At 38.8% G+C, this 13031-nt stretch overlaps 1 protein-coding gene across 1 annotated transcript; it reads left to right on the top strand.

The window, feature by feature from the left end:
- The first annotated feature begins 6375 nt into the window (after positions 1-6375).
- LOC148829794 (ultraviolet-sensitive opsin-like) lies at positions 6376-12991 on the top strand. Its single transcript, XM_088924283.1, has 5 exons — positions 6376-6721; positions 7660-7828; positions 9391-9556; positions 11541-11780; positions 12184-12991. The coding sequence occupies exons 1-5, from the start codon at positions 6376-6378 to the stop codon at positions 12301-12303; spliced, it is 1041 nt and encodes a 346-aa protein (XP_088780409.1). The 3' UTR covers positions 12304-12991.
- Positions 12992-13031: the final 40 nt, after the last annotated feature.

Consider the following 13031-nt stretch of genomic DNA (forward strand, 5'->3'; position numbering starts at 1 on the left):
TGTGGAATAAAGAAAAGTGACAGTAGGAGAATATTCCACAGATCAATCAAATGGTTTTGTTATTTTCAAAAACCAGAAAGTAACATATACTCCAGGATAGACAAACAGTATTATCTAGCAACAGTCTAGCCTTGCTTTATATTATTCTTATAAAGCAAGTTATAAGAATAGGAAATACAATGAATCTGGGAATGTCTTAAACAAATCTTGTCCTTTGCATGTCCTGTGCTGGACATGTATTACTGTTGCACTGTCAAAGGCACAATGTAAAATGCTTTTCGCCATAAATTTATTTTTGATTTGCATATCACTCACCACACCTCTAGTTTCATAAATCCAAATTTACCCTGAGCCATAAATAGGACTGCAGACAAAAATCCACTATGATTTGTAGAGAATGTTAAACATGTCTTTAATATTACTCTCCTTTTGCACTGTGTCATCTTTTCAAGACACTTGTGCATTTCAGATTTTAATCTGTCTATAAATATTGATAGAGCTCTAATCTGGTTCCCCGAAAAGCACTGTTCCCCAAACAGTAGACTTCGACTCCTGTTTTCTCCAAAAGACACTCTCATCTAGACCTCCTCCTCTTGATAGTACATATACAAATGATTTCTCAATAGGACAGCGTGATTTAGGGTTGAAATGTCATCATAGACCCATACTGTACTGTATATTAGTACTACATACTACTCATAACTGTCCATGGTGAATTCAAGAAATGTTATGGATCTCTGAGTGGAAGAATGTCATGGCAATGTATGGACAAATTATACAAATATTATGTCGAAAAGATCATAAAGTTAATTTAAAATACCTTTTAGTCATATTTTCACATATTTTCATATGTTGAACTATGATTTTTGTGGTGCAGTATTTTGGCATTGTACTAGACTTTCACAACATGCATTTTTATAAATATGTCTAGTTAAATTTGAATTTGTTTCCATATAATCACTAGTGAATTATGTTTCTTTGACAAGTTTAAAAATAAATAGTTAACATCATGTATATCTCATTTTTGTGAATGTTAGGTGATATAGTATGTGTTTTCAAAAAATTTGAATCTTTTAACTTTGCTGTAGAAACATAAAAAATAATTTAATCTATATTAATTTATCCTATGTAATGTATGTTTCATAACCAAAATAAAAGCATTCAATGAAAATCAGATCAATTAAGCATAGTTCTTTTTATATTGTAGAAGATTAGAAGCCAATCTATAAACATTATTAGTGTATTTTCATGTCTCGACTCACAATCATAGTATGATCCCTGCAACCTCACATGGGTAGAATAAGGAAGTGTCATTATAGATGTGCTCAACCTATATTAATTGATTTTTCAAATTGTAGTTGAAAAATATGATGGTGCACAGTATTTGGATTAATTATTAATCAATTGCTTAAAATGGCTATCAGGACCACTTCTGTCCCAGTTTGCACATCCTCATAGTTTCCACTTATGACCTTTGGTTCATGTTTCACTTTTGACACCGAAGACATCGACTGGAACAACGTTTCCATTGCCTTTGAGGGCTTTGAACACTGTGACACTGCAAACGAGGCTGGAGGGGTGAACTCTGTGAGCAGCATGTCATCACTCCAGCAAATGAAGGAGCACTATCAGCATTCTCACAAGGAATTGAGGAAATCGGAGGAGAATTGATTCCCTAATACAGTATATAAACAGTGTAAAGGCAGACCTACTTTGTCAATGACATTAGGTTGAAGATCAGCAAAGTCGTAGGTGCGAAACAAGACTTAAGAAGACAGGCTTACACATTTTCGTAGAGAAAACTTAGTAACTAAAACGTGTTTATCATGTCAGATTTTCAGCTAAAAAAAATCTTCCACTTTTTCTTCCCAACCTCTGGACAAACAGTATCCACGGGGTTAGCCACTATCTTAAAAATCTCAGGTCCTAACAATGTATCTCTTAAGGCGGCTACCAAGTACAGGTTAAGATCTCGAGGGAGGGAAAGGGAAAACACAGGACAGCTCAAATCTCAGCTGGTACTAAGCCCAGAGGTCTGGGATATCATTAACAGGTCCTAAAGTAACATGCTACACCTGAAAGAGATTTGTTACAATACTTAAGAACTTAAGAATGGTTACAAATGAGAGGCGGACTATTTGGCCAGTTTGGTGGTTAAGAAGTCAAAAGCGACTGCGTTGCGTGAAAAGCTCAACAGCATGGAAGGTAGTTATGCTAACCACTACACCACCAGTGCAGCAGTAAACTGGGATCAAGTCCCAGTTTTAGTCTACAGACCACAGACAAGCTGAAAATGACCATTTGTGATACCACTTTTTTCCATGGTTACCATGTAAATGGAATTAAAATCTATTGAGTAGATTTATGTTTATACACATACTGTATCTGTTTGCAAAGGTCTATGGTTGCTTAATTATTAACAGGCAGGCATCTCTGTAGAGGAAAAGTATTTCAGTAATGGTTCAGCAAAGGGTGAGGCAGGAGCAATGTTTTGGAGTGGCTCCCCAGTTTTCAGAATCTTTTATTGGGAATTTAAAAGATAAAGTCTGAGGAGCACAAACAACATGTACTGTAGGTGTATAGGGAGTTAGTTCACTGGCACAGTCAAGACTCAAAACATTCAAACCGTCATGTTTTTTTAGTTTTGGCTTAAACACAAACAGCTGAGTTATGAACATGCCGCAACTGGTTGAGATCATGTTTGCAAAATCCAGCTAGTATTGCATTACAATAATAAGTCTGGAATAGACAAGAGTATGTGTTGGTTTTTCTGCATCAGGAAGATAAAGAGATGTGTAAAGGAAAGATGTATAGGGATACGTGCAATGTTACAGGGAGGAAAAAAAACACATTTGTAAAACTATGAATGTGAGCTTCACATATATGTCTCGGGCCAGAATTACACCAAGTTACTTCATTTGAGTACTTGGGCTGATTCCAGGACAATCAATAGCCAAATTAAGGTTGACATGTTTGCAGAGTTGATGGGGGGGGGCAATCAACATAAATTTGGTCTAATCTGAGTTAAGATGCATTAGTATATCCATTTTTAATGTTTTAATTTTTAAGTGACTGATTGATGTCAGGTTTCATGTGCATGTAAATATGAGTGTCATCAAGACAGAAATGAAAGTTAATGTCCTACCTCCGAACGGTCTAACCCAATTGTAACATATAGCTCAACTGTCTGGGGACTCAGATAACATTTCCATGAGCACTCACATTCCAAACCAGCCTGTGAGGACCAGGTCAAGCCACGTCCCTCTCCCATTTGGTCAGGGATCCCATCATCCAATTAATCAATGTATTTAAGCCCAAAACCCCATTGATTCAGTGCTCTGACACTGAGATACTGGTGTATTACAATTCCCTGCCTGCTTCATGTCACGCCCTCTGCAGCCAGAGGGCACTCCTACTCTGTCCTGTTCCTATTTTCCTGTACTTTGCTGTCCTTCCGGTCTCTCTCTCTCTGGGGCTATATATTTCCGGGTCCTGATTCTCCTTCGCTCAGCATTGACGTTCGGATGTCCTGAGACCCGCCTAGCATCCAGGTCGCCCCACGTCCGCTGCCTGAGGGCATTGGTTTCTATACGACTCCTGAACTGCTGAGCCCGGGCTAATCCCCTGTTCCGCCGCTACGCATATGGGTCTTTTTCCGCTCTCCTGCCTCTCCACAGTTTGTCCCTTCTGACATCCATGACACTTCAGGGACCTGTTGTTGCTAATTGTCACTCCATTTCAGCATCCTGATACTCCTTGCTAGCAGTACTGAATTTAGTGGTCCAGTCCTCTGGCTTTTAGTCCTGTCAGCCATACCACAGCAGACTCTCCTCTCTGTTTTCTATCCTTAGGCTTCTAGTCAGCCTCTCTGCACCAGCTCCAGTCAGTTTTTCCAATCTGTCTTGCCACTACACCATAGCAGCCCCCCCCCCCCCCCATTCTTGTTCATTCTCCAGGCTTGCAGTCAGCCTCACTGCCCCTGGCTTCCCAGTCAGTCCTCCTGAATCAACCCAAATCTGCATTTAAATCTCTGTTTGTCAGTCTGACCACAGCATTGCACTCCAACCAGACACTACGTAACAGACGCTAAAAAGAATTAGACCTAGAACAGAGCCTTGTGGCATACCAGATTTAACTAACTTTATCAAGGGGGAACAAGGATGGATTGATTTGAACAAATTAGTTAAGATTAATCCTTAAGAAAGCAGTTCTAGTAATAACAACAATCTGTGTATCAACACTGTGGAAGCATCGTGTTTCATAGGCTCATACCAAATTTTTTGAGAATTATAAGGATTTTCTGTCACCAGTATGGAAAAGGAAGCATTCAAAGCCAGAAATCCTAACAGCTTGAACTCCAAAGATTGTTTGATCCAGTATCAAAGTCAATCTCTGATACTCTCTCAGCAACAAAACTCCTCTCAGCTCACTCTCAGCTCTCATTGCCAACATTTCTCACTCACATGATATGCAGCTATACTTGCTTCTATTATCAGCAGTGAACATGAAGCTTCTTGTCACAGAACCAAACGGCCAAAATGGAACATAAGAAAATAACATTTAAAAGTGAGAACATAAGGTACTACTTTAATAATAATACTAATAATTCCTTATACTTTTATGGACACTCAACTCAAAGCACTTTACAGTAATGGGGACTCCCCTCCACCACCACCAATGTGCAGCACCAAACCTGGATGATGCAACGGCAACCATAGTGCGCCAGTACGCTCACCACACATCAGCTCTCAGTGAGGAAAGGAACAGAGTGATGAAGCCAATTCATAGATGGGGATTATTAGGAGGCCATGATGAAGGTAAAGGCCAATGGGAAATTTGGCCAAGATGCCAAATAACATCCTTATTCTTTTTGAGAAGCACCCTGGGATTTTTAATGACCATAGAGAGTCAGGACCTTAGTTTTACATCAAATCTGAAGGATGGCACCTTTTTTGAGTATAGTGTCCCCATCACTATACCAGGGCATTAAGACCCATACAGACTGCAGGGTGAGCACCCTCTCCAGCAGCAATCTTAACTTTCCCAGGAGGTCTCTCATCCAGGTTCTGGCCAGGATCACACCTGCTTAGCTTCAGTGGGTTGCCAGTTGTGGGTTGCAGGGTGATATAGCTGCTGGCGTCCTTAAGTAAAGCTTTATGGGAGTTTTGAATAAGCTGCCCAGCCAAAACGTTAAATCTGACATTCTGGTTTCTCTCAAGAAACTAATGGATGAAATCTTCAGATTAATTAGCAAATGAAAAACTAAACAAGTAGGTTGGACCAAATGATTTCCACTCATTTTTAAACTTACAATCCTAAAGGAGTAGCACTGGTCTTATTTGTCTCACTGTTGACCTTCTGTCACGTGTACCCTTTGTCCTGTAAGACAAGCAGCAAGATACAGACCTCAAGTGATGAAGTGAAAAACTTTGCCTCTATATAACCTGTGTAAAACTTCAGAGCATCATCTTTATCTTCTGTTTAAATGTAACTATGGAGATGCTCACCAGTATAGATACAGTACTTATCCTAATAAGTAGTTATTTTTAAAATTTGATAAAACAGTTAAAGAATCTAAGCTGCGAGATGTCAGCTGACCTCAGTAATACCTGTTTTCACTGCCGTTAAATCCTTCTTTACTTGATACTTAAGTTTCCTGTAATGGAATCAGCTAGAGCTCTGCTCTTAATGGAAGTATTGTTAGAACAATACAAGCATAATGACAATAATAATAATTAAAAAAATAGCTTTTAAACATTTAAAGCAGGTAAATTAGAATGAAAACAAAATCAACAAAATATGTGAGTGTGCTTGTGCATCCTATTCATATAAATTATGCATTTAGTGAATATTTTGATATATGTAGTTTAGAAAAATAAATTGTTTGACATTACTGTCAACAGGAATATACACACAATGAAAACTGGGTTAAACCACAGCCACATATGGTCCACAGTGACATGACATGACTTCCACTGAATCTTTTAGCGGGTTAAAGGGTTGAAATGAGACTGATTTACTTAAAAAATAAATTTAACTAGGTAACAAGGTCACAACAAGAAAATCCTGACCAAACTTACAAAACACACAAGATCAAAAGTAATTTCCTTCCTGCCTTCACATAAGCATGCCACCCAAAACGTCTGTCTGCTCAGCCACTAACAGATTTCACATTGTTATCAAATAAGATTACTCTCTTTAAAGACTTTAAATGACAGAAGGCAGGGTTCTTACAAAACCTTAATCCCAAAGTTTGCTCTTAAGAAGATCAGGTTTTGATCCTGATCTTCCAACAGCTCCGAAGAGGTCCGAGACTTTAAAAATGGGATGCCTCATAGCTCCCACCTATTCACACTAGACAGGTGCGCGGTGAAAATGGCAGGCACAGAAGAATTTTACCTCTTTGAGAACATCTCTTCTGTGGGGCCCTGGGATGGACCCCAGTACCACATTGCCCCAAAATGGGCCTTCCACTTTCAGACTATATTCATGGGGCTTGTATTTTTTTTGGGCACCCCTTTAAATGCCATTGTGCTCATAGTAACAATCAAATACAAGAAGCTGCGGCAGCCACTTAATTATATATTGGTAAACATATCCGCTGCAGGATTTATATTTGTTACCTTTGCAGTTTTTACTGTCTTTGCAGCAAGTACACAAGGCTACTTCTTTTTTGGAAAGGTAATATGTGCTTTAGAAGCTTATGTGGGAGCAATTGCAGGTAAGATGTCTTTTTCTTTCCTTTCTCCAGAATTTTTGACTTAAGTCACTTCAGTTGTTATGTCCACCTGGTTTACGGCACCAAAATTTAATCTAGTTTGTAGTAGTTGATGCTGAAATTTTTCTTTATTTGAACATTAATTATTGGGTGACCATAAATAACATATATGGATCCCTTTAATACTGCTTTTAACCAGCAGAACAACACCATTATTACAGTTTTTGATATGTGGATGAAATGAATGGTAAGTAGTGATCTATTGTAGATGTGAAGAGAAAGCAAGTACAGGAATAGAATGTAATATTCCAGTACTTTTTCAAATGTGTGTTTTCATGCATGGCACCTTTGACAGAACGCAATGACTTTCAGTTGGCTTGTTCAAATAAAAATGATGCAGGCAGTTTACACATCAAAGCTAATGCTATAACATTCTTTGAGTTGCAGATTTTTTTTAAACTTGAATTTAACAGTGTTACCCATATATTTCTAATCTTAAAACTTTAACAGAAATGGGAAATTTGACGTTAAATGAGGTAGACACTTCATTGTTATTTAATGGTTAATCTTCAGATTTAACCTCAAGAAGTCTTGTATTGTGGACATCAGGCCACATGTTTGTGTAGGCTGAATCATATTTAGGAACATGTAATAGGTTTATTCCATGCTGAAAAGAGAAGAAAGGAAACACAACGTTTCGGCCGTGGAGCTGAAGAAGGCTCCAAGCCCGAAACGTTGTGTTTTCTTTCTTCTCTTTTCAGCTTGGAACAAATCTATTACTTGTTCCTTTGCAACCTACGCATGCTGACGCAGCTACCCACCTGAACTGAATCATATTTATATTCTTATTTTCAGTAAAACCACTCTGAGGCTGTCTGAAATCCAGACAAACTATTCAATTGCACAGCTTTTATTCAGTAATTTTGCTTGCTGTTTCACAGGGCTGGTGACTGGATGGTCTCTTGCCTTCCTCGCCTTTGAAAGGTATATAGTCATCTGCAAGCCCTTTGGAAACTTTCGCTTTGGTTCCAAGCATGCATTGATGGCTGTAGCTTCTACCTGGGCAATAGGAATTGCTATTGCATCGCCTCCATGGTTTGGCTGGAGCAGGTAATTTGTAAGATTTCAGAAAATCCTTTTTTATTAGTTCCTTGCATAAAATCTGTGAAATCACGCTTTTACTGTATGCAATAAGGTTTGGCAGGATGCTATTTTATTGATTTTTATTTATTAACCAGTGAAATTTCTGAAGATGTAACCAGTCATCTTGACATGCTGATAAGGCTGGGCTAAGGTTGCATGTAGCGGTTACCAGCTTTTAATTGTAACAACTGTTTCAATTGCAAACCAGTAATCATTTACAGTAATCGACTGCTAAGAAATTATATTAATTTATGGATTTTTAAAATGAGACTGATAAATTGACAGATCTACTGTCTACTCCAAATATGAATGTCCCTTATATAGATGATGCTTGAGTATTACTTGACAAAATCTAAAAAGAAAAATGGAAAAGCTCTGTAAAGAATACAGATTTTCTAAATGCAGTTATTACACCATTCTCTATAGCTACAGTAACTACACTCATATCAATTAACCCATACCAGACATGAATAACAGGAAATCATAATTCAAAACGTATAATCCGTAGCCATAACAATATAAATTATTAATATTTTAATTTATAAACCATTCATTGAGAAAACCAGTAATATCCTGCATTGTTGTGTTACGGAAAGCTGTTTACAGGTTTCTTTTTGATATCTGTCACAGCTGCACATTTGTCGCAGTCCTGCTGTATACTTATAATACCTATAATTTATTAACCTACATTTTCACAGGGGAACAAACGGATCTTGAATTTTACTGCTTCTGTTTATCTAAGATAAACCTTCCTGTTACTGAATATTTATGAAACATTGCCTAGCTTTAAAAAGGGCACAGTAATTTATTTGACTAATAAGCAGAACATTGAGACCGAAGACCCTTTTTTACATGAACACAAGATCCCTTCAGACGTGTTTATAAAAAGGCCAATAACCTAGTCTAACCACTGTGCAAAAATTAATTTGGACAGTTTTTGTTGGTCTCCTTTCAGATGCATTTATAAAAAGGCAATAACCTGGCCTAACCACTGTGCAAACATTAATTTGGACAGCTTTTGTTGGTCTCCAGGTAATGAAATTCTCTCCCAAACCATCACCTGAGATAGAATATATATTGTATAAAAGTAGTTACATATTTTTCCTTATACAAGTACAGTATATACTTGGAGACCAACTGGCCCTAAACTAAACTAACAGCATTAAAGGAGTTTCTAACAGACATTAGACAGTTAGACTCTAATCTCACAAACTTCTGCCCGTCTGTGTATATAAATCTTCCACCCAGGACTTCCTTTCATGTATCTCTCTCTTGTATCCTTCACCTCTACCTCTCTATCTACATCATGGCAGCAACTTTTCTAGTTCAATATTGACAATAGTGGAGGGAGGGTTGGGCATTCCCTTATCTGTACGAGTCACACCAGATACTTCATACATATTCGTCTATCACATTCATCATGATCTAACTGAATTCCTGAATGTCAGTGTAGGTTATGGGACCTTTATTTGCTAACCAGCTATTTTGTTCCTTGACTCAGTCTCCCCTAAATGTGTTTTGAACTACAGATTCATCCCAGAAGGCATACAGTGCTCCTGTGGTCCAGACTGGTATACAACAGGCACTAAGTACAAGAGCGAATATTACACCTACTTCCTCTTTTTCTTCTGCTTCATCTGTCCCCTGAGCCTTATCATCTTCTCCTACTCACAGCTCCTGGGAGCCCTCAGAGCTGTAAGTTAAAAGAAGAAACTAATGTCTAGGGCTTTGTACTCACAGTCCAGTCCCCAAATCAAGCATCACCTGCGATGCCCCACACATCATTAAAAGTTTGTATTGAGCCCTACAAATTTCCACCTTAGATTAGGGGATTCCATTATCTTAGCCTCATTAATGTGACATAGATGATTAATTCTTTCAGTTTTTTGTTTTCATTCTATGTAGTTGTAATTAATTAGAAAACTGCATGCTACAGTTTCCAAATTCTCCATTAAATTTAAAAAAAATAAGATCATTCAAATAAATTAAGTACGCTGTTAGGGAAAAACACAAACTGTAGTATGCCTACTGATTTTATAAAGCTAGGAAAAAAAATATGACATTGTGTTTTCAATATTTAGACATTCTATATACATGTATTTGTATTTTTTCAGTTTGGCTTATATTGGCATTTTGAAAATGTTCGTACTCTGGAACCATATAAAAACCTTAGCTGTAATACCTTGGCGAAGATTTTGGAATTAGGAACCTGCCTTTTTTCTGTTGGAACACTGTGATCTTTTGGTACAGTGGGGTAAGTATGTGCCTAGCACCCAGAAGGTCCCATGTTCGACCTTTATATTTGACTTGTTTATAAATGATAAATATTTCAAAAAAATATTTAAGGTCTTATGAATAGTTAAACAGAGACTTATAATAATAGCTTACACTTATATAGCACTTTTCTGGACACTCCACTCAAAACACTTTACAGGTAATAGGGACTCCCCTCCAGCACCACCAATGTGCAGCCCCACCTGGATGAAGCAACGGCAACCATAGTGTGCCAGAATACTCACCACACATCAGCTCTCAGTGGGGAGGAGAGCAGAGTAATGAAGCCAATTCATAGATGGGGATTATTAGGAGGCCACGATTGGCAAGGGGTTACACCCCTACTCTTTTTGAGAAATGCTCTGGGATTTTTAATGACCATAGGGAGTCAGGACCTCGGTTTTACATCCCCATCACAATGCTGGGGCATTAGGACCCACATGGACAACAGGGTGAGCGCCTCCTGCTGGCCCCACTAACACCTCTTCCAGCAGCAACCTTAGTTTTTCAAGGAGGTCTCCCAACCAGGCTCACACCTGCTTAACTTCAGTGGGTTGCCAGTTGTGAGTTGCAGAGTGATATGGCTGCTAGCCATAGCACATGCAGACAAATCCATAATGACAAATATTAGTTGTCTGCTACATCATCATCCTCATCATCATAACAATATTCCTTACACTTATATAATGTTGTTCTGGACTTTACAGTCTATGTGCTTTACAGGTAATGGGGAATCCCCTCCCAATGTGTAGCCCCCACCTGGATGATGTGATGGCAGCCATAGTGCACCACACACCAGCTATCAGTGGGGAGGAGAACAGAGTGATGAAGCCAATTCATAGATGGGGATTATTAGGAGGCCATGAATGGTAATGCCAAAGTGGAATATTTGAACAGGACAGGCATGGATGAGGCTTTACATCTTTACGGCACCTTTGTACAGTAGTGTCCATACTATACTGGGACTTTAGTGCAGGGTAGCACCCCCTACTAGTCTAAAACCTCTTCCAGGAGTAACTTAGCTTTCCCAGAAGGTCTCCCATCCATGTACTTGCCAGGCTCATACCTGCTGAGCTTCGGGCTGCCAGTTGTGAGTTGCAGGGTGATATAGCTGCTTGCGGAAGGAACAAAACTTATTTTACAAGACCTGTGACTAGCATCTTACCCAGGGTGTAGACCTACCTTGTGCCCTGTGCTACGAGTACAGACAGTTTTCTGATGAGAGATGGATTAGACTAGTGATTATACAGTACTTCAAAACAACACTTTTTGTTGTGACAGTAGGGTCCTTCACATAATGACCACCCCCACAGCAAATTCAAAAGACAGCTATCTGTATGGATGTTGGACACAAAAGAATGTTTTGCCAATGGCCAATTGTGAGTATCCTTTTGTCTACCGCCAGGTGGCAGCCCAGCAGGCAGAGTCAGCCACTACCCAGAAGGCCGAGCGGGACGTCTCCAGGATGGTGGTGGTCATGGTGGGCTCTTTCCTCCTCTGTTATGGTCCCTATGCTGCTCTTGCCATGTACATGGTCAACGTCAGAGGCGGAGTAAAAGACCTCCGACTGGTCACCATCCCCGCTATGTTCTCCAAGAGCTCCTGTGTCTACAATCCGCTAATTTATGCATTCATGAACAAGCAGGTAAGCTTCCCAAAACACAAAGTCTTCTCCAAAGTCAGTGCATTTATGTAGATGAATCCCTTGAGCTGTATCTCAGCTGGTATAGTCCATGGTTTTGTGATGTTTTGAAAACGTATACCTTTCACTGAAATCTCACTTAACATTGTATAACCCTTAAAAACTAACCAACACGTAACACATTATTGAAATTAGGGAGGACACCACTGGACTTTAATCTTTTTAATTTTGTTCAATTTGAGTTTTTTTTCCCCATCGGGGAACAGAAAGCAATCTGGCACATCGAATTTAAGTGGAAGACTTTCTTTCAAACGTAGCACCCTTTGGGAGCTTCTTTAAATACCTCCGCTGTTTCGCCTGGAAAAAAAAGGCTGAAATGTGAAAACCTGCTCCCTTCTCTGCTCAGTTCCGCGCCTGCATCATGGAGACGGTGTGTGGGAAACCCATCACGGATGAGTCCGAAGTATCCAGCGCCAGTAAAACTGAGGTGTCGTCAGTCTCCTCAAGTCAGGTCAGCCCCAGCTGAACGAGAAGCGACCAGCCCTGACCTACGACTTCTGCACCGATACCTCATGGCTTGTAAACAAGTGGAAGAGTTATTAGAACAAGGGCCTTCACAAATTTTGGATAACTGTTATTCCATGATAAAGTTAAAGATTATTTAATAATAGTTTATTGAAAACACCATGTAAACCTTATTAAAAAGTCACAGAAGTAAAACTGGTCCACAGTAGATTGTATATTACATGTAGATTAGGTTAATTTAGGTCTTTCATCAGTAGTTCTGATAAGAATGTATATATCCAGTAGCAATATTAAAAAGATGCTGTCAGAATATTAACAATGCATCAATTTTCAATTCTCCTGTTCCAGTGAGGGTCATGGGTAAGAATATCAGGAATAATGAAATAGGAATTATTATAATAATGGTGAAGAATGCAGATCGTATCAAATAAATGAAAGAAATTCCATTTTTGGTTTTTTAACTCATCACCAACAGTCCTGGATTCTTTGAGAAGATGGAGAAAGGTAGTTTATTTCAAACTGACAGCATAAATATTTATTGCTAGGATCTGTAAAATCATTTATCTAGTATTTTAGCACTTGACAGAACTAGCTTAGATTTGATGTTTCAGCTTGTAGCCGTTTAACATGCAGGTTCTCCACTGAACATAATTATATGCATGCTAGAAAAATGAGAACACAAAAACGTGTAGAAACCTCCTACATTTCTATTCAAAACCTGGAAAAAGC

The sequence above is a fragment of the Atractosteus spatula genome, chromosome 8 (assembly GCF_055471065.1).
Source record: "Atractosteus spatula isolate fAtrSpa1 chromosome 8, fAtrSpa1.hap1, whole genome shotgun sequence".
Taxonomy (NCBI): Eukaryota; Metazoa; Chordata; class Actinopteri; order Semionotiformes; family Lepisosteidae; genus Atractosteus; species Atractosteus spatula.